The sequence below is a fragment of the Chlamydotis macqueenii genome, chromosome 3, assembly GCF_036417535.1.
Source record: "Chlamydotis macqueenii isolate bChlMac1 chromosome 3, bChlMac1.mat, whole genome shotgun sequence".
Classification (NCBI taxonomy): Eukaryota; Metazoa; Chordata; class Aves; order Otidiformes; family Otididae; genus Chlamydotis; species Chlamydotis macqueenii.
Genome location: NC_141558.1, coordinates 127,300,926 through 127,318,713, shown reverse-complemented (window position 1 = coordinate 127,318,713; position 17,788 = coordinate 127,300,926). Strand labels below are relative to the sequence as shown.

At 52.0% G+C, this 17,788-nt stretch overlaps 2 protein-coding genes across 2 annotated transcripts; both read right to left on the bottom strand.

Annotated features, from left to right (window-relative positions):
- Positions 1–747: 747 nt before the first annotated feature.
- Positions 748–8,862, bottom strand: LOC147601509 (N-alpha-acetyltransferase 20-like). The gene is made up of 7 exons (XM_086744686.1): positions 8,813–8,862; positions 8,596–8,620; positions 8,431–8,521; positions 7,112–7,247; positions 2,829–2,974; positions 1,351–1,438; positions 748–903 (listed from the first exon to the last, which is right to left on the bottom strand). Exons 1-6 carry the CDS (start codon positions 8,860–8,862, stop codon positions 1,353–1,355), a joined length of 534 nt encoding a protein of 177 aa, XP_086600812.1. The 3' UTR covers positions 748–903; positions 1,351–1,352.
- A 6,254-nt stretch (positions 8,863–15,116) lies between these two features.
- On the bottom strand, positions 15,117–17,095 carry LOC147601508 (ubiquitin carboxyl-terminal hydrolase 42-like). The gene is made up of 6 exons (XM_086744425.1): positions 16,954–17,095; positions 16,397–16,507; positions 16,219–16,321; positions 16,003–16,070; positions 15,771–15,841; positions 15,117–15,203 (listed from the first exon to the last, which is right to left on the bottom strand). The coding sequence occupies exons 1-6, from the start codon at positions 17,093–17,095 to the stop codon at positions 15,117–15,119; spliced, it is 582 nt and encodes a 193-aa protein (XP_086600551.1).
- Between the last annotated feature and the right edge of the window lie 693 nt (positions 17,096–17,788).

Genomic DNA, 17,788 nt, shown 5'->3' with positions numbered 1-17,788 from the left:
GCTTCAGACAACCTGTCACTCCTAATGTCACTTCCATGGACCCAGAAATGGGACATGGCACAAGACAGAGGAATGGGGGAAGTGAAAAAAAAGAAAATAAAGGCACAGGAAACTTTTTTAAAAGATAGAAAAGAGAGAAAGGAGAGAGCAGAATAGTGATGGGGAATGGGATACAGATGGGGAGCAGACAGAGTAAGAGAAGATGAGAGACAGGACACTGGACAGAAAGTGAGAGGGAAAAGGGATGGAAAGCAGGATATAAGAATGGAAGAAAATTGGGAAAAAAAACGACAGTACTTATTACACAGTGTGGCTAATTAAAATGTAAACAGTCTATCATCTTGAACAGAACTGCTTACCAGAGTGGCTTAGCCTGTGTCTCATCTAAGCTACCGTCTTTCTTGACAGGGTACACAGGACTATAAAACCCACGATAAAACACGCTTACAGGACTAAGCTAAATGGATTATGTGCACAAGATTTGATATTACTTAGTCTTAATCCTATCTGTACAGTCAACACTTTTATGTCTGAATTTCATTGCTACAAATTCCACATTTATCCATGCTCCTCCATTAAAACAAGGGGAAAACAAAAAAAAGCATTATGTCAGTGATCTCAGTGTTATAGGGCTGTTTGAAGATGCTGTGAACATAATGAGAGACTTCTCTTTTGCAGGTTCTTTGGAAATCCTACATTGACTTTGAAATTGAGCAAAAGGAGTATGAGAAAACAAGAAACCTTTACCGCAGATTACTCCAGCGGACGCAGCATGTTAAGGTGTGTATGGGTACCCAGAACACAGAATTGATCTTGAACCTGGTCCAGGGTGGACAGAAAGCCGTGACTGCCTTGGTTGTGTGGCTTTTTCAAATCGACAGTGAACCACGTTTAGTACTGCGCCTGTGCCGTGAAAGGGGGAAAGACATTTCTACATTGTGTATAAGAGGTTTATCTTTTATGCAAGTATTATTACATGGTCCTCTTCCTGCTGTGCTTCTTGGGTATTGTACGCTACTTTCATTGGTCATGAACAAGAGAAAGAGTTTTTATTATTACTGACCTCAGGTATTTTTGGTTTGAAGGAAAAACAAGAAAACATCATACACGAGGTAATCCCATTTTAATAGTCTCTCACGGTCCAATATTTGAGAGGAAAAAGAATGGGCAAAGTGCAGCAGTATGCAGACATTACCAACAGAAGTGGCATTAGTACGCTTCTCGGTATTGCTTTCTGGTATTCCATGGTGAAAAACATCAACCCAAAGATTTCTTATCCATAAGTTCTTGGGGGCTAGGGGGAGAAGGAACCTGATGCTCTTAGTGAGTTGCCTGAGAATCACAGCTTACAGCTACTCAATGTCTTCTGGTCTCACGGGATGAGGCAGAGGTATAATCGATTTCTTCTCCGTATCTCTGGAAAGAGCTTTTCTCATATCTGTGGCAAAAGAAAAAAAAAAAAAAGCTATTGTAATAAGACAGTCATTGTGCAAAGCCATATTTTCTCTTACAATAAGACCATTTTTAATCAAGAAGATTTCATAGAATATCTCAGGTTGGAAGGGACCCATAAAGAACATCGAGTCCAACTGCCTGCTCCTTGCAGGACTACCTAAAACTAAACCATATGACTAAGAACATTGTCCAGACACTCCTTCAACTCTAACGGGCGTGGTGTCGTGACCACTTCCCTGGGAACCCCGTTCCAGTGACTGACCACTCTCTCAGTCTTTTCCTAATGTCCAATGTGAATTTCCCCCGATGCAGCTTTATTCCATTTCCTGGTGTCCTATTGCTGGTCACCAGAGAGATGGAGATCAGCCCTTCCCTCCCCGCTGCCCGCCTTGAGGGAGTTGTAGGCTGCAGTGAGGTCACCCCTCAGCCTTCTCTTCTCCAAGTTGAACAAAGCAAGTGACCTCAGCTGCTCCCTGTAAGTCTTGCCCTCGAGATCTTTTACAATCTTGGTCGCCTTCCTCTGGACGCACTCTGATAGTCTGATGACCTTAATGTTCAGTGGCTACATTATCAATTGGAATATAACACTGCATGAAACTCAACCAAATGGAAAGGAAATGCTAGGCTAAAGGGACAAAAATGTGACTTAAGGTGTCTGCAGCAACAGTAGATGTCTGTCCGCAGCCCCTGCGTATCAAATGAACAGTGCAAGAACAGAAAAGATACACAGCATGGTCGTGTAACTCTGAGGGGAGAATACTTTAAGGAAAGATCTAGAAAGAGGAAGCAGCTGGTACTTCAGTTTTATTGACAGAATTAACGTTAATATACTTAAATTTCCATGTTCCTTCGCTTTTAAGCTGAAAAGGCCAACCAATTCTCTGCCACTGTTGACCACTGACACTTTTAAATTTGTAGTCAGACATTTGAGTAAAACAAACTTTCAAGTCGCTGCTATGGGAAGAAACGAGGAAAGCACTGTAATTCCTTCCCCAAGTAACATCAGCAAAAAGCCCAGCCACTGGGTGTGGGCCCCTCAGAAAGAAAAATTAGATTAAAAACTGCATTTTAATTTTCATCTTACCTACAGGATAAGTGTCTTTGTACTTACTAACTTATTCTTGTTTTGTAGTTTATTTTGCCACAGATGCTACAAAATGTGTAAATTGCGAGGTTAAGTTTTGCAACTGATGTAATCTTCAGTATGAAAAGCTATCTAAAGGAGTATGCAAAATCCCCTTCATCAACAACTATCTGAACTTGCTTCACATAAAAAAAAAAAAGGAAAAAGAAAAAAAAAATCATACAAGCAAGCCCAGGAAACCTTGACATGAGACTCTTTCCATTCAGCTTGAGGCAGAACAAGTACTTACCATAAGCATCTTCATCTGGCTCTCCACTGCTAGCAGGGTAGTACTCTAATACCGTACGGTACACGCTGTAGCCTAGTTGCTTATACATTTTTACTGCAACCTGATTTGATACTCTCACAAAAAGATCCACGAAAAATCCACCCTTTCTTTGAAAAAAATGAAAAACAAGAAAGCACAGTAAGGAATAGTACATTAACGTATTTCTGAATAATAGCCCCTAACTCGTGATCAGACCAAGACAGGTCTGATCACGTGGTGCGCTAATCAAACATCTTTCACGCTGCAATAACAACAGGCGCACTCCTTTACCGAGGAACAAATCCTGTATAGGCACAAATCCCATTTTATTTTTGTCACACGACCATTCTTCTACACTAGCCAGTAGGTTCAGAATTACGAACAGGAAGAACAGGACAAGCTAAACACCCACATAAGCCTCATATCTGTAAGAAATTATTTAAAAAAAAAAATCTCAATTTTAGCATAAGAATTTTTTTATATGTACATATATATATACACATATATATATTGCCAGGCTCATCCGGAGGGCTTTAAACTGGTGTTGCTGGGGAAGAGGGAGCACAGTCCAGCCCACTGCTGTCAGCATGGCGCCAGTGCCAGCACCGAGGGTCCAGAAGCTGAGGAAGGATCACAGAAAAGTGCAAATAAACCTAAACTGTGATCCAATAGCAGCCCTGTCACTCCAGCCAGCAAGTCGGCTTTGTCGGGGGCCCAGCTGAAGTGTCTCTATACCAATGCACGCAGCATGGGGAATAAACAGGAAGAGCTGGAGATGCTTGCACACGAGCAGGGCTACGACCTCATTGGCATCACGGAGACGTGGTGGGATGACACATACGACTGGAGCGTCAACATGGAGGGGTATAGGCTTTTTAGAAAGGACAGGAAGGGGAGACGAGGAGGGGGTGTCGCTCTCTACGTCAGCAACCGGCTGGAGTGTGTGGAGCTCCGCCTGGGGATGGAGGAGGAGCTGACAGAGAGCTTATGGGTCAAGATTAGAGGATGGGGACGGACAGGGGACGTCACGGTAGGGGTCTGTTCCAGGCCGCCTGGCCAGGAGGATAGAGCGGACGAAGTGCTCTATAGGCAGATAGGAGCAGCCTCACGGTCACAGGCCCTGGTCCTCATGGGGGACTTCAACCACCCTGACATCTGTTGGAGAGACAACACGGCAGGGCACAGGCAGTCCAGGAGGTTCCTGGAATGCGTGGATGACAACTTCCTCCTGCAGGCGATAGAGGAGCCGACAAGGAGGGGTGCCATGCTCGAACTTGTACTCACCAACAGGGAGGGGCTGGTGGGGGATGTTAAAGTAAAGGACAGCCTTGGCTGCAGCCACCATGACATGGTGGAGTTCAAGATCCACGGGGCAGCAAGGAAAATACACGGCAAGCTCTCTGCCCTAGACTTCAGGAAGGCGGACTTCGGCCTCTTCAGGGACCTGATGGGCCAAGTGCCATGGGAGGCGGCCCTGGAGGGAAGAGGGGCCCAGGAAAGTTGGTCCATATTCAAGGAGCACCTCCTCCAAGCTCAGCAGAGGTGCATCCCGATGAAAAACAAGTCGGGCAAAAAGGCCAGGAGGCCGGTGTGGATGAGCAAGGAGCTCCTGGACCAACTGAAAGTAAAAAAGGAAGCCTATAGAGGGTGGAAGCGGGGACAGGTAGCCTGGGAGGACTACAAAGAGGCTGCGCGAGTGGCCAGGGATAAGGTAAGGAAGGCCAATGCCCTGGCAGAACTGAATCTGGCCAGGGGTATAAAATGTAACAGGAAGAGCTTTTATAGGTACGTAGGGGACAAAAGAAAGTCCAGGGTAAATGTAGGCCCCCTCCAGAAGGGAACTGGTGTCCTGGTTACCCAGGACATGGAGAAGGCTGAGGTTCTCAATGTCTTTTTTGCCTCAGTCTTCACCAACAAGAGTTCCTGTCCCACCGCCCAAGCTGTAGAAGGTGCAAGCAGGGACTGCGAGGATGAAGAACCGCCCATTGTACTCGAAGAGCAGGTTCGGGATCATCTGAGGAACCTAAAGGTGCACAAGTCCATGGGTCCTGATGAGATCCATCCGCGGGTCCTGAGGGAACTGGCGGATGAAGTTGCCAAGCCACTGGCCATCATATTTGAGAAGTCGTGGCGGTCTGGTGAGGTCCCCGATGACTGGAAGAGAGGGAACATAACCCCAATTTTTAAAAAGGGGAATAAGGAAGACCCAGGTAACTACAGGCCAGTCAGCCTCACCTCTGTGCCTGGCAAGGTCATGGAGCAGATTCTCCTGGAAACCATGCTAAGGCACATGGAGAGCCAGGAGGTGGTTGGTGACAGCCAACATGGCTTCACCAAGGGCAGATCGTGCCTGACCAATTTGGTGGCCTTCTATGACGGGGTGACGGCATCGGTGGACAAGGGACGAGCAACTGACATCATCTACCTGGACTTGTGCAAAGCTTATGACACTGTCCCGCACGACATCCTTCTCTCTAAACTAGAGAGACATGGGTCTGATGGACGGACCACTCGGTGGGTAAGGAGTTGGCTGGATGGCCACACTCAGAGAGTGGTGGTCAACGGCTCAATGTCCATGTGGAGACCGGTCACGACTGGCGTCCCTCAGGGGTCTGTGCTGGGCCCGGCCCTGTTCAACATCTTTGTCAGCGACATGGACAGTGGGATAGAGTGCACCCTCAGCAAGTTTGCCGACAACACCAAGTTGTGTGGTGCTGTCGACACGCTGGAAGGGAGGGATGCCACCCAGAGGGACCTTGACAGGCTGGAGAGGTGGGCCCGTGCCAACCTCATGAAGTTCAACCAGGCCAAGTGCAAGGTCCTGCACCTGGGTCACGGCAATCCCAGGCACAAATACAGGCTGGGTGGGGAATGGATTGAGAGCAGCCCTGAGGAGAAGGACTTGGGAGTGCTGGTGGATGAGAAGCTTAACATGAGCAGGCAATGCGCCCTTGCGGCCCAGAAGGCCAACCGCATCCTGGGCTGCATCAAGAGAAGTGTGGCCAGCAGGTCTAGGGAGGTGATTCTCCCCCTCTACTCTGCCCTGGTGAGACCCTACCTGGAGTACTGTGTCCAGTTCTGGAGCCCCCAACATAAGAAGGACATGGACCAGTTGGAGAAGGTCGGAAGGAGGGCCACGAAGATGATAAAAGAGCTGGAGCACCTCTCTTATGAGGACAGGCTGAGAGAGTTGGGGCTGTTCAGCCTGCAGAAGAGGAGGCTCCGGGGAGACCTGATCGCGGTCTTCCAGTACCTCAAGGGGGCCTACAAGAAAGATGGGGAAAGGCTGTTTAGTAGGGCCTGTTGCGATAGGACAAGGGGTAATGGTTTTAAAATAGAGGGGGGTAGATTTAGATTAGAAATTAGGAAAAAATTTTTTACGATGCGAGTTATAGAACACTGGAACAGGTTGCCCAGAAAGGTGGTGGAGGCCCCATCTCTGGAAGCGTTCAAGGCCAGGCTGGATGAGGCTCTGAGCAACCTGATCTGGTTGGGGATGTCCCTGCTCCTTGCAGGGGGGTTGGACTAGATGACCTTTGAAGGTCCCTTCCAACCCTAACCATTCTATGATTCTATAAAATCCACATTTTAGATTGCATCGGCTTAAGGAGCACCTCCTTCAAAGTGCATAGGTGGGGCAGTGGAATCAGCCACAAAATTCAGTTGCCTAACAGGAGACAGTCCTTCTCCTCACAAGGCAGATTTTTCAGAAAATCATACTATTTTCTGATTTTACCAACTACAGTGCTGTTGCCCTATTAGCATGAGGTGGGGACATTTCCCTGTGGGTTCATTTGACGCTAAATTAAAGTTTGTGCGGGTACACGTAACCACACACGAGATGAAAACTAAGCTCAGATTCTCTCTGCCGTACAAAATTGCTCCAAGCTTGTGCCTGAGGGAATTGCACAAAGCCCACGATTACTGAACACCTATGTTGGAGACCCTGTGGGAAACAGTGCTGATGCTTAGTGAAGCTCTTTTCCTGCCAAGAAAAGGATCTTTTATATAGTATCTCTATTGGAATTCAGGCTACTTCCGACTCATCCTAGCAAGGCAGCTTTCAGAGAAACCCTGAGATTTTAAACCACCAAGCAACATTCATAATTCTTGTTCTCCAGCTATGGGGAATTTCAGCAAATCAGAACACTACTCAACGCAAAATTCTGGGTCTGTTTCATGCAAATCAAATATCTATGCCACAGACATGCATCTGTAGAAAGATCACTTTAAAAGACAAATGTAAAGATAAGCATAGTACTCACTTTTCTGAAATTTCTTCCAGTAGTTCCATCAATTTAGCAGCCAAACCCAGCCGTCGAAATTCTGGTGCAACAGAGAGAGCAGTAACGTGTCTGTGCCATTCTTCCCTAGCCACAGAGCCTTCCGCTTTACCCATGACTGTGAACATACAGAGCATCAGCGCGGTAGCGCCTCTGGAATGATGCACCACCCACAGCTGTACATCTTTACAAAAGAACCAAACAGCGTAGAAACAAACATTGCAATGACAGTGGTAAAGGCTCAGAGAGGGATCTCTATGTTATTGCTCCGATTCAGCAACCATTAAAAATGTCATTTTGCTCAAGTATTACAGTGGTCTCTTGACCAGTGTAAAAAAAAAACAAACAAAACAAAACAAAACTTTTTTTGCAAATTCATTGTTTGAGGAATGACTTCCAAATCCGAGTTTTGAGCAAGTCTCATGAGTCTTTCCCTGAGCTGAATTCAAGACCTGACTAAAGTAACGGAGGAACGGAGGGCTAGAGGCCCAAAGCTAATTCACCATCCCGACAACTACTGGAGACTTTTGGTGACCAAGAGAGAACAGAGCTTGGGACATTTTGCCAAGCTGGCAGCAGAAAGCTAAGGCTTGCAAACACAGTATGTTTAAGGGAGGGGGAAAAAAAAAAGAAAATAAAAAAAGAGGGACATTGTTCTGGGGGGCTTCTTTACAGTTCCTCTCCTTTCTACACAGAGCCAAACCAGTGTTAGTTCACTCGAGTATTCCATACTTCCACACGGGACTCCCATAAACATCCCAGTCACTGCTAATAAGCAACTGATGTGGTGGGTACAGAGAAACCTTCTGCACAGCAAATGCTGGAAGGAATAAACAGACCACCAGCTCTATTTGGAATAATTTCTGAGAAACACAAGTATTCCACGGCAAAGAAGCAACTGACATCCAGACCCAGAGCTCTCCCTCGCAGGCCCATGCAAAACCCCAGCCCAGCATCTGTACTCCCTGATGGCTGACAGCGCGCGAGCCCAGCGCGGGGTGCAGGGGCCCAGTTCCAGGATGGCAGAAAGGCGCACACGCGTTCACCTGCACGACCCTGGGCGGAGGTTACCGCAGTCCCTGCTGCGCTGGGCACGTCAAACCAGAAACTGCTGCTGCGAGGCCTGTGGACACCCTCAGACACGTATGAAGCGGGAAGATGCTACACAAGGCTCCTCTTCCCCGCCAGCTATTTGGAAAACGCGAAGAGCACGAAAAGCTCCCGCGCTATCCCCCCCCAAACACGCAACGCCGCGGGACGGCCGCGCCGGCCAGCCCGGCGCCGCACCGCACCGCACTCACTGTAACCCATCAGCTCCCCGCCGGGCGCCTCGGCGACGATGAAATACTCGGGCCAGTGGGCCAGGTACTGCAGGTAGAAGGGTGTCCCGTACTGCGGCGCTCGGTTAAGGAGCAAGCTGTCGCCGCGGCCCCGCGCCCCCTCCCCGGCGGCAGCGGGAAGGATACGGTCTCCGTCAGCGGGTCCAGGTTGCTGCGGGGGGGCGGAGAGCGACGCTCACCACGGGCCCGGGACCCGCCCGCCGGCCGAGGGCCGCCCCGAGCTCCCCCGGGAGAGGGGTGGAGAGGGGAGGGGGCGGCGGCGGGAAGGGGGAGCCGCCAGCGCGTTCCCCGGGGCCGGGCGGGAGCGGGGAGAGGAGAGGAGAGGCGGGCGGGCGGCGCTCACATGTTGAAGCGGAAGAGGTCGTCGCAGGTGAAGGCGCGGAGCGTCGTCATGCTGCCGCCGCTTCTCCCGCCGGCCCCGCCGCCCCGGAAGCGCTCCGCCGCACACGGCCCTTTCCGCCACGGACGGGCGGCAGCGGAAGCGGCGGGGCCGGGCTGCGCTCGGACGGCGGTTCCGGGGGACACCCCAAGCAGGGCCCGGGGGCCAGGCCCGGGACAGCCGCAGCCCCGAGGGGCTGCCAGCTGGGTTCCCTGGGCGTTATCGTCCCTTCGGAACCGGGCGGTCTCGCAGTACCGGAAAGCGGCCTCCTCTGCTCGAGCAGCCCCAGCGGGCCGCCCCTTTCCCCCGCGCCGCGCCTTATCTCTGCCCTCCCGGCAAGAGCTGGGAGAGCAGCACCGCAACTTTTTTACTGTTGTAGTCGGGCTAATCTACCGGCCCCTTTACACACAGCAGGCATTCCGTTTTCTGCAGTTACGGAAACGGCCTCCCCCACTCCAGTAACGAATCCTCACCCGGTTCGTGATGCTGCAACGCCAGCAGAAAAGGAGGAGCCACCGAGTGTAAGGCGGGCCTGGAAGGCTGAGACCCCAGGGAAGAATGACAGCCTTTGAGATGAAAAATAAAAACAACATGAAGAGTTAGATTTGATTAGCTGCTGCAGGTGGCATGCTATCATTCTGCAGGATGTACTTTTTGTCCTAATGTAGTGTTACCTGTTCTGTTTAACTTCTTTTATTTGTAAGATTTAGGGATTTACTAGCCCCAGCTTTATTTCCTTTAGTGTTTCCAGCTACTTCTCTATCTAAAGAAGAGGGAGTAATAAATAGAGACCACCACCTATAATCTTTTTCTTGCTTTTCAGTATTTAATAAGGTCAAACACCGTTCATTGGAGAAGATGGAATAGCTTATTTTTTACAAGTCATAACTGCTTCCAAATTTTTTGTATCATCTGTTTCCTGGCATTATGAGAAGTGAGAAGTGTGGGGTGGGAAAAAAAGAAAAAAAAGTACCACACAGAAAACCAGGTGGCACAGAGTCTCAAACCTGTGCCATTGCCCGGTATTGGGGAGATGGGGAAAGCCACTGAAGGCTCGACACCCCGGGTCCATCTGCATTTAACTGCTGGCCACCACCGTGCCTCTTTCCCGCTTGGCGGGCTCCAGCTTAGGGCCGGAGGAAAAGGAAGGCAAGGCACCGTCCCCCCTCTTGCCCGTGCCGCCGCCAGGCTTCTCCTGGGCCGGGGGAAGCTGCGGCAGGCTCCATGTTCCCCGGCCGTCCCGTCTGCCCGCGGCTGCTGGCCACGGGGTCCGGCGGGCAGCTTAAGGCCAGAAAATGAGCGGAAAAACAAAAGGACCGGTTTCCAGCTGACACCCACCGCCGGCGCTACGCAGTCCCATTGCCGAGCCCTCAGGGCCAACTGGCAAAGCCGGGGCAGGCCAGATGCCACGGGCTGCCCGGGCTTGTCTCACGCCAGCAAAAAAGACAGCGAGGTGACGCCGCCTCGCCCGCACCGTCATTGGGCTCTTAGAGGGGAAGCTGCAGGCGGGCTCCACATGCCGCCGGGGCCATCTGCGTTTGGTCTCGATCTGCCCTGCTTCGCGGGCTTCCAGCTTAAGGCCAGAGTGACAGGGAAAAAAAAAAAAAAGCGGGCGAGGTGCCGCCACCACCGCCCGTCCCCGTGAAGGGGACCTTGCCGGGGAGCCCGGGGGAAGCCACAGCAGGCCTTGCCCCCCCGGACTTTTCAGCGTTCGAGTGCCGATCAAGCGCTGCTGGCCACCGGTCTTCGCCCTGCCCCGTGGGGAAACACATGCCCCAGGGAAACTGGGGACGAGGTGCCACCACCTTGGCCCATGCTATGCAGTCCCTTCACCGAGCCCTCCAGACCCCGGCAAGCCGGGAGACCCTGCACCCCGCTGGCCGCCCACGTGGGGTTTACACGGGGGAAAACGGAGAACCAGCAGGCAGCAGTGCCGCCGCCTCGCCCGCTCCACATCATCAGGCTCTTGGGGGCTGGGGGAGCTGTGGACACGCTCCGCACGCCTCCTCGGCCGTCTGCCGCTGCCCCAGCCTTCCAGCGCTAGAGTGCCGGCTACTACAGCCACCGTGCTTCGCCCCTTCACTGCCTCAGCCACCTCGGTCTCGCACACCGTCTAACAGCCCTTGGTTGACACTGCCCTCCGGACGAGTCACCGCTCACCCTATAATACAGACAGATGCGTCCCCACCTCCGGGGAGCTCCGGGAGGCCCTTCTGTGCCCACCGGGGAGGCGCAACAGCGACGCCGACTTTTACCATGACGTAACTGGAGCGATGGCTGCAATGGGAAATGACTCCTGTGAGTAACAGCCTCACCCGCATGCTTGGACTTTGTGAATCCCCTGATCTTCCTGCTGGTGAGGGGAGGCCCGGGCTCTCACTGGCAGCCTGGCAACAGCTGTGCCATTGGCCACAGCAGAGCCAATCAGCAGAGCCAGAGGGTGGCCTGTCAGTTACAGCCGGCCTGGGGCCCGAGGGGCAGAGGCCCAAGCAGGCTGAGGAGAAGGCAAGGTGAGCTGGGCCAGAGGCAGCTGAGGAGGCTCTGATCAGCAGCCCAAAACAGTTACCCCCAGTGTAGCACCGGTTCAGGGCACCCCTGGTACGAGCAGCACAGACCCTTTCCCCACCGTTCCTGGCTGCTGGGTGCAGCTGAGCCACAGGCCGGGCAGGGGCCAACAGTCTCCTGCCTTGGTTGCCACTTGGCTTGAGAAACAAGCCAGAACTTTGTTGACACCACCTCAAGGGAGGTGAGGAAAAAAAACCAAACAAAACGACGTAGTAGAAAGGCGAACAGCTGTTCCCGGATACAACATCCTGCTCAAGAACTACCTTCCTAGCTCCCCTCTCTGAGATAACAACCCTCCTAGCTCCCCTCTCCAAGGTCGCGTTCCCACGGCTGTGTGCAGCTTGTAATTGCCCAGAGTGGCCCTACTCGGACCACCACTGAAATGCTTCACACAACGGACCGCAGCTCCTCCAGGAGCCTCCTGCGGCCTGGGCTCCTCTCCACGGGCTGCAGCTTCCTGCTGGAGCTGTCGATGGCCGCCTGAGGGGGGGCAGCATTGGTGGCTGGATCCTCTTCTAGGCATCCCTTTCACAGAATCGCCAGCCTTGCATCCTCCATGGCTCAGAGCAGAATTTCTGCACGCTGATGAGACCCAGTACCGATCCCTGGCTGACACCACCAGTTACTGGCCTCACGCTACGCTTGGTGCCGCTGAGCAGCACCCTCTGGGCCTGGACGTTTATCCGGTGTCAAGTCCCCCTCCCTGTCGGCTCATCCAGCCCATTTCCCTGAGGTTGACTTGAATTCCATATTTAGAATGAAGAGACTGCAAGATGGGCACAGGCAAGCACACTGCTTTCCAGATCCCAAGACATAAATCTCCCACACTGGGTATTTCCAGCAACTGCCACAAAAGCTACAGGGAAGAAAACACCTCAGAAATTACATACGCAATGCCAACAAGTGGTTTTAATTCTGGCTTTTGCTTTTCTACCTGTTGGTACCAAACGAGTGTTATTTTTGCAAGTTGATCCCAAAAGTGGAACATGGATAGTCCGTAGTGTCCACAAAGTGGCTGTGGAGATCACAGCCCTGCCGCGGGGATCTGCTGTACTCTCTCTTGCCTCAGCTGAGTTTGCTCCTGAGCAGCCCTGGGGTCAGGACCCGACTTGGAGCTGGCGTTGAAGGGCTCTGGAGCTGCATCCTCCCTTGAGGTTCAGGGACAATGGGGAGGACTTGTTGTGCAGCTCCTCCTCCTCCTGGCTGACGGCTGGTAGTCCGTGTGCTCCACGAACCGGCTGCGGAGATCATAGCCCCGCTGCAGGGATCTGCTCCACCTTCTCTGCTTCAGCTGAGTGCTCTCCTTGGCAGCCCTGGGTGCAGGAGCCCACTTCGAGCTGGCTTTGGAGGGTCCTGGTGCTATATCATCCCCTGGGGCCTGGGCACAGTGTGGAGGACTTGTTCTCCACTTCCTCTTCCTCCTGCTCACTAACGGGTTGTAGTCTCTGCACTCCACACACCGGCTGTGGAGATCATAGCCCCACTGCAGGGATGTGCCCCACTGACTCTGCATTGGCAGGGTTTGCTCCCAAGCAACACCGTCCATGGGGGCCAACCGGAAGCTGCCGTTGGACAGTCCTGGAGCTGTGTCATGCCTGCGAGCACGGAGATGGCTAGGAGGACTATTTCTCCTCCTCCCTGCTGAATGCTCGTAGTCCATGCTGACCAGCAACCTGCTGTAGAGATCCCTGCCCCATTGCGGTGATCTGCTCCAGGCCCTCTCCCTGGCCCTGTTCCTCTGGCAGCAAGAAGAAGGGCTCAAAGCATGCTCCTCTTTCTTGCCGTCTTCTTGCACAGCGTGCAGCACACGGTCCCATGGCTGGCAATGGACCAGGAGGCCATGTTGAGCCTGTGTGGCCAGGTGGGGGCATGGCCAGCCTGCAGATGCCTCCTGTGCAGCTGCCCAGCTTAGCTGGCTGGTGCTGGCTGTTGTGGAGGAGCTGCTGTCCTCTGGAGAGTCCTCCATGCCCACCGCCATGTCCTGCAAAGAGAGCAGTGAAAACATCCTGCTTTTTCCTCCTGAGAGGACCAGAACAGTGGGTGTGAGGGGACAGCTAAGGGCCTCCCAAAAGCTCTCCTGGAGGGCTGCAAAGGCAGAAGGGCCAAAGGCGCACAAACGGGATGGATCTAGGCGGGATGCTTTGAGAGGGAGCAGCGTTGCAACTGGGAAGAAAGTTGCAGTGTTGGAGGGCAACGAGAGCAATGCCAAGGACCCAGAAAGAAACTCAGTGTCCATCTGGTGCCCAGACCCACCTCCCTCAGACGTACCTTAGTCCTACCAGGCAGAGCCTGGGGTCCCACAGGTCCCGCCTGCTTGCTGCCGGCTGCCCATTGGCTGAGGAAGGAACGGGCATGTGATGGGGCCGGTGAGGGAGAAGCCCTTTCTTCAATTTTCAAATCAGAGCACCTGCAGGGAAACAATTTATCTGCATTTAGGGCCTTTCTTACAGTCTCCTCCGGGGTTCAGTCATTTTCTTGGGGTGGTTTCTATGACAAAGAGAAGACATAAGCAAGACTACAAATAAAAATTTGATTGAGGTCTTCCCACCAGGTCCGCCCCTGTCAGAGCAAGACCTCGGCACTGAGCAATGCAGGTAGTCTTTGTCTCCTATGACAGAAACACTCAGGAAGATGAGGTGAAGAAGAAGAGCAACACCACGAAAAGGAAACGTATTGTGAGCACAGTTTGACGCTTGTCATTACCTGACGTAGAACAGTAAATAGGCTTGCTGCCTGAGAACTGTGTTGATGTTGTGAAGAACCACATTCTCATCGTCCATCTTGTACCACAGCCCATTGCTGGCCTGCAAAGAAGGCATTGGTATCTGCAGGTGGCTTCCCCACAAAACCCCAGGCAGAAAAACTATAGAACCAAGAGTACGTCAAAACAAATCCAATCCAGCTGGTAAGGAGACCTTCTCCCCCAAAACCTGGGCTGCCGGTAACACTAGCATGAGAGTTTGTCTTCCCCAGGACACATTTTTCCCTTGCTAGGAAGGAAGTCGCTCTTTACCTTTGTGTAGCAGAAATAGTGTCCTACATGGCAGCTGCCACCGCTATGCACCAGGACAGCATACAAGGAGTAGAGGAGTGGTTCTCCAGCTGTCTGAGATGTGTACGGCCGAAGATCCAAGTACTCGGGATACTCCACAAACTATGGAGGGACAAAGAGGGCTCACAAATGATCCTGAAATACCAGATGAAATAGCCTTCCAAGACCAGGGGCCAGAGGGGTATAAATGCATCTTTGGGGCTCATGAACACGAGAGCTTCTGAAAGAGCCTGCTGCTTTGAGAGATCTCCTGCTCCAGGAAAAGAAGGTTGCACTCCAATTGCGTACACACCTTGCTGATCTTCCTGCCGGTGAAAGCTTCAAACCTCTTCAGACACACCGTGAGAATCTTGGGCACGCGATGGATTGTAAACCTCCTGGAGGCGGCAACCATCTTGTCACACCTTGAAACCAAGCACAGAGCCAGCTGCTGAAATGCACCCTTTCTCCGCCCCAGAAGGCCAGACAAGCTCTCACATCTTCTCACACATCCTTACGTGATTTTAAGGCTATTCAGTACCATAAGGCCATACTAAAAACCGTCCGTGTCTCATTCTCGTGCATCTAACCAATGTGAAAAGATAACTTATGCTCGATGACATGGAGCACCTTCTCGTAGGCTCTAGTATTACTATGTCGTTAGTAATCATCTTACTGGCTACATTTAAAGCAGTTTTCACCATCCAGCTGCTCGGGTTTCACAAAGTCCTCCAGAGCTGCGATGAGAGACGAGGCTGCCTGGAGGAGTGAGAAAGGAGAGCCTTGAGCTGCGGTAGGTGTTTGCGCCCTCGCCCAAACACTTACTAGGAGCAGACAAGGAGAGCCAGGTAGCTGATGCTGAGGAGACCCACTGTCAACCCACAAGCAGCGTCCAGCAGGTGGCAGAAGGAGGATATGGTGATGCACATTTTCCTCCATTCCCAGGGATTCCCAGGGCTATCAAGAGCTACCTCTCTGAGGCACCGCACGGTTCGGCTACCGATGGTGTGCAGGGTCATCAATAATGAAGACAACACAACCCATCAGCCTGGGAGTCAGACTGGGTGTTGAGGGAGGGCAAAGGGAACAAGGATGAGAGTGTGTCAAGGGTGCAGCGAGGACAATGCGTGCTTGTCCAGCTTAAAGCCAGCACCTCCAGGGAGACCACTGCCATGGCCGCACCAGAAGGACACCGTCCATTCCGCTTCCCCCCCACCAGCAAGCTCTCTTGTGTTTGCAGTATACGTTTTTTAAGACAACTGCCTTGATTCTGGAAAGCTACAGGGGCCTTGGAACGTCTTGAATCACAGTTACAAACCCTCTTACTTCTATAGCCAAAGGCATATCCAGGAAGGCCTCGTACGAGTTGGAAACCGCTTTGCAGCTCAAGCACGCGACTGGAAGGCAAAACAAAACGCTCAGCGATAGAGGAGGTCGACTGACCGTGTTGGTAGGCACTCTTCATACCTGCTATGCCAGTCACATGATCAGCTGTTTGTCACAGGCAGACAGAAGGGCACAGACAATTGCAAGGAGAGCAATAGCTGTGGGAAAGTACCTCTGGATCTCAGAAAGCCCCCAAATATTTGATGAATGATGGTAGTTGATTGAGAAGAGATGTCCAAGCTGGGAACAAATGGAAAGGCAGACAGTTATCTCCTCCAAGAGTTTTGCTTTGTCTGAAAGCACTGGGTGTAAGCTTTTCCTTGATGGGAGGACATCAAGGAGTCCAAAGGGCTCATGAACACTGAAAAGGTAACTTGCTTCTGCTTACTTGCTGCTTCCAGTCAGACAATCTCTCTGCATGGCATTGACAGTACAGTGTAAGAACTCGTGGGCGTCTTCCTGTACTCCAAACCTGAAGTGTTCTCCTATTCCTAAGAAAGAAGAAGTTAGTAGTTCTGTCCTACAAGAAGGGAAGAAAACATGTCAAAGCACCTGAAATTACTTACTTGTGAGAACACTGACGAGTGCCAAAGGCCTGATGGCACTGTCTGAGGAATGCAAGACGTTGGTAACGTGCTGTTCCATTCTGCACATCACGCAGAAGCCTTGCTGGTGACCTGAACAGGGAGGGCGGAAGTAAGCTTCTCAGGTTAGCAAAATGTCCATAGCGATGGGAAACCTAACGGAGATCATGAAGTTACAAGAAGAGTCTCCGCCCCTCTCCTCCCAGGGTGCCAATGTCCCAACAAGCCCGGGACATTTTCGTGCGTAGAAAACGTTCTGCAGAGGGATGCTAAACTGACAGAAGTTTTCTGTGCAATAAGCAAGGAGAGTATAACTTGCAGGGATAGGGACCAAGACCCAGGGCTAGGAAGAGGTGGCTCTCTGAAGATGAACACACCTAGATACGACAAGTGGCTTCTAGGCTTGAGTGTCCAAAGAACACCAAGTTGGGCGATGGCCAGAGAAGTGGCTGCTTTTCTCCTCCATCAGCTTCCAGATTGTGGGACTCCTTGGGAAGTGCCCAACAGATTTACAAGGAGATGTTCATAAAAGCACTCACACAACCGGCTGTGCTCCCGAGAGAGCAGGTAGTTGGCCAGAGGGGGTGTGTACGTCAGGCACTGCAGGACGGAGTTCAGGAAGCATGTATTGCCCAGGTTCTTGAGTCCTGCTCCAGCTCTCTGTCTTTGCTGCCAGCCCATGCAAATCTTCTCCGGAGGAAAGAGGATTCTTTGTGGAGGAGCCATTCCCTCCACAACAACTGCAGGGAAATGACATTTGAAAAGAGATGAGACGATATTGTTGCACGAAAGCATATGGTCAAAGTCGAGTTCTGTACAGGAGCACGCAGGACAACCAGCTAGAACCTCCAACCCAGAAGCATGGTTGCTCTCAGGAAATGCCCCAGAATTCACGCTAGGCTGGTCAGCACATCAGCATTCAGGGATCGGGCACCAGCTACGTCTGTTGCCTTTGGGGACTCACAAAGTCCAAGCCTGCGGGTGAGGCTGTTACTCACAGGAGTCGTTTCCCATTGCAGCCATCGCTCCTCTCAGGAACAGAGGGGAAAGCTCTGGAGGACAAAGGACATGCTGCAGAAAGAGAAGATCAGTGCCAGTCCCGTCACCTGGTTGCAAAGAAATGATTGCACCTCAGGAAAATGATTTAAAACAGCAACCCACAGAACAGCAACCACCATCAAAAGTGTTTCAGTGGTACTTGGAACTGCAGCAGAGCTACAGGCTGACAGCCCTACTGTCCCTGTCATGGGAATTCAGTTGACAGCAGTGATGAAGGCCCTTTTGAAAGACTGTACTGCGTGTCACCTTCTCTGACGAGGACCTGCTGCTTGCCTGTTGCCAGGGTTAGCAGCAGAGCCCTCTGGTTCTCCAGCC

Bases quoted from the DNA above. Each gene is read 5' to 3' on its own strand.
- LOC147601509 (XM_086744686.1), bottom strand. From the start codon at position 8,862: ATGACGACGCTCCGCGCCTTCACCTGCGACGACCTCTTCCGCTTCAAC. The intron at 7,248-8,430 runs GTGAGTGCGGTG...GTATGTTCACAG, and splicing joins CGGGGAGCTGATGGGTTACA to TCATGGGTAAAGCGGAAGGC. The intron at 1,439-2,828 runs GTAAGTACTTGT...CTTTTGCCACAG, and splicing joins GCCAGATGAAGATGCTTATG to ATATGAGAAAAGCTCTTTCC.
- LOC147601508 (XM_086744425.1), bottom strand. From the start codon at position 17,095: ATGGGCTGGCAGCAAAGACAGAGAGCTGGAGCAGGACTCAAGAACCTG. The intron at 16,071-16,218 runs GTAAGCAGAAGC...ATTTGTTCCCAG, and splicing joins TGTCTGACTGGAAGCAGCAA to CTTGGACATCTCTTCTCAAT. The intron at 15,204-15,770 runs GTAAGAGGGTTT...TCACTCCTCCAG, and splicing joins ATATGCCTTTGGCTATAGAA to GCAGCCTCGTCTCTCATCGC.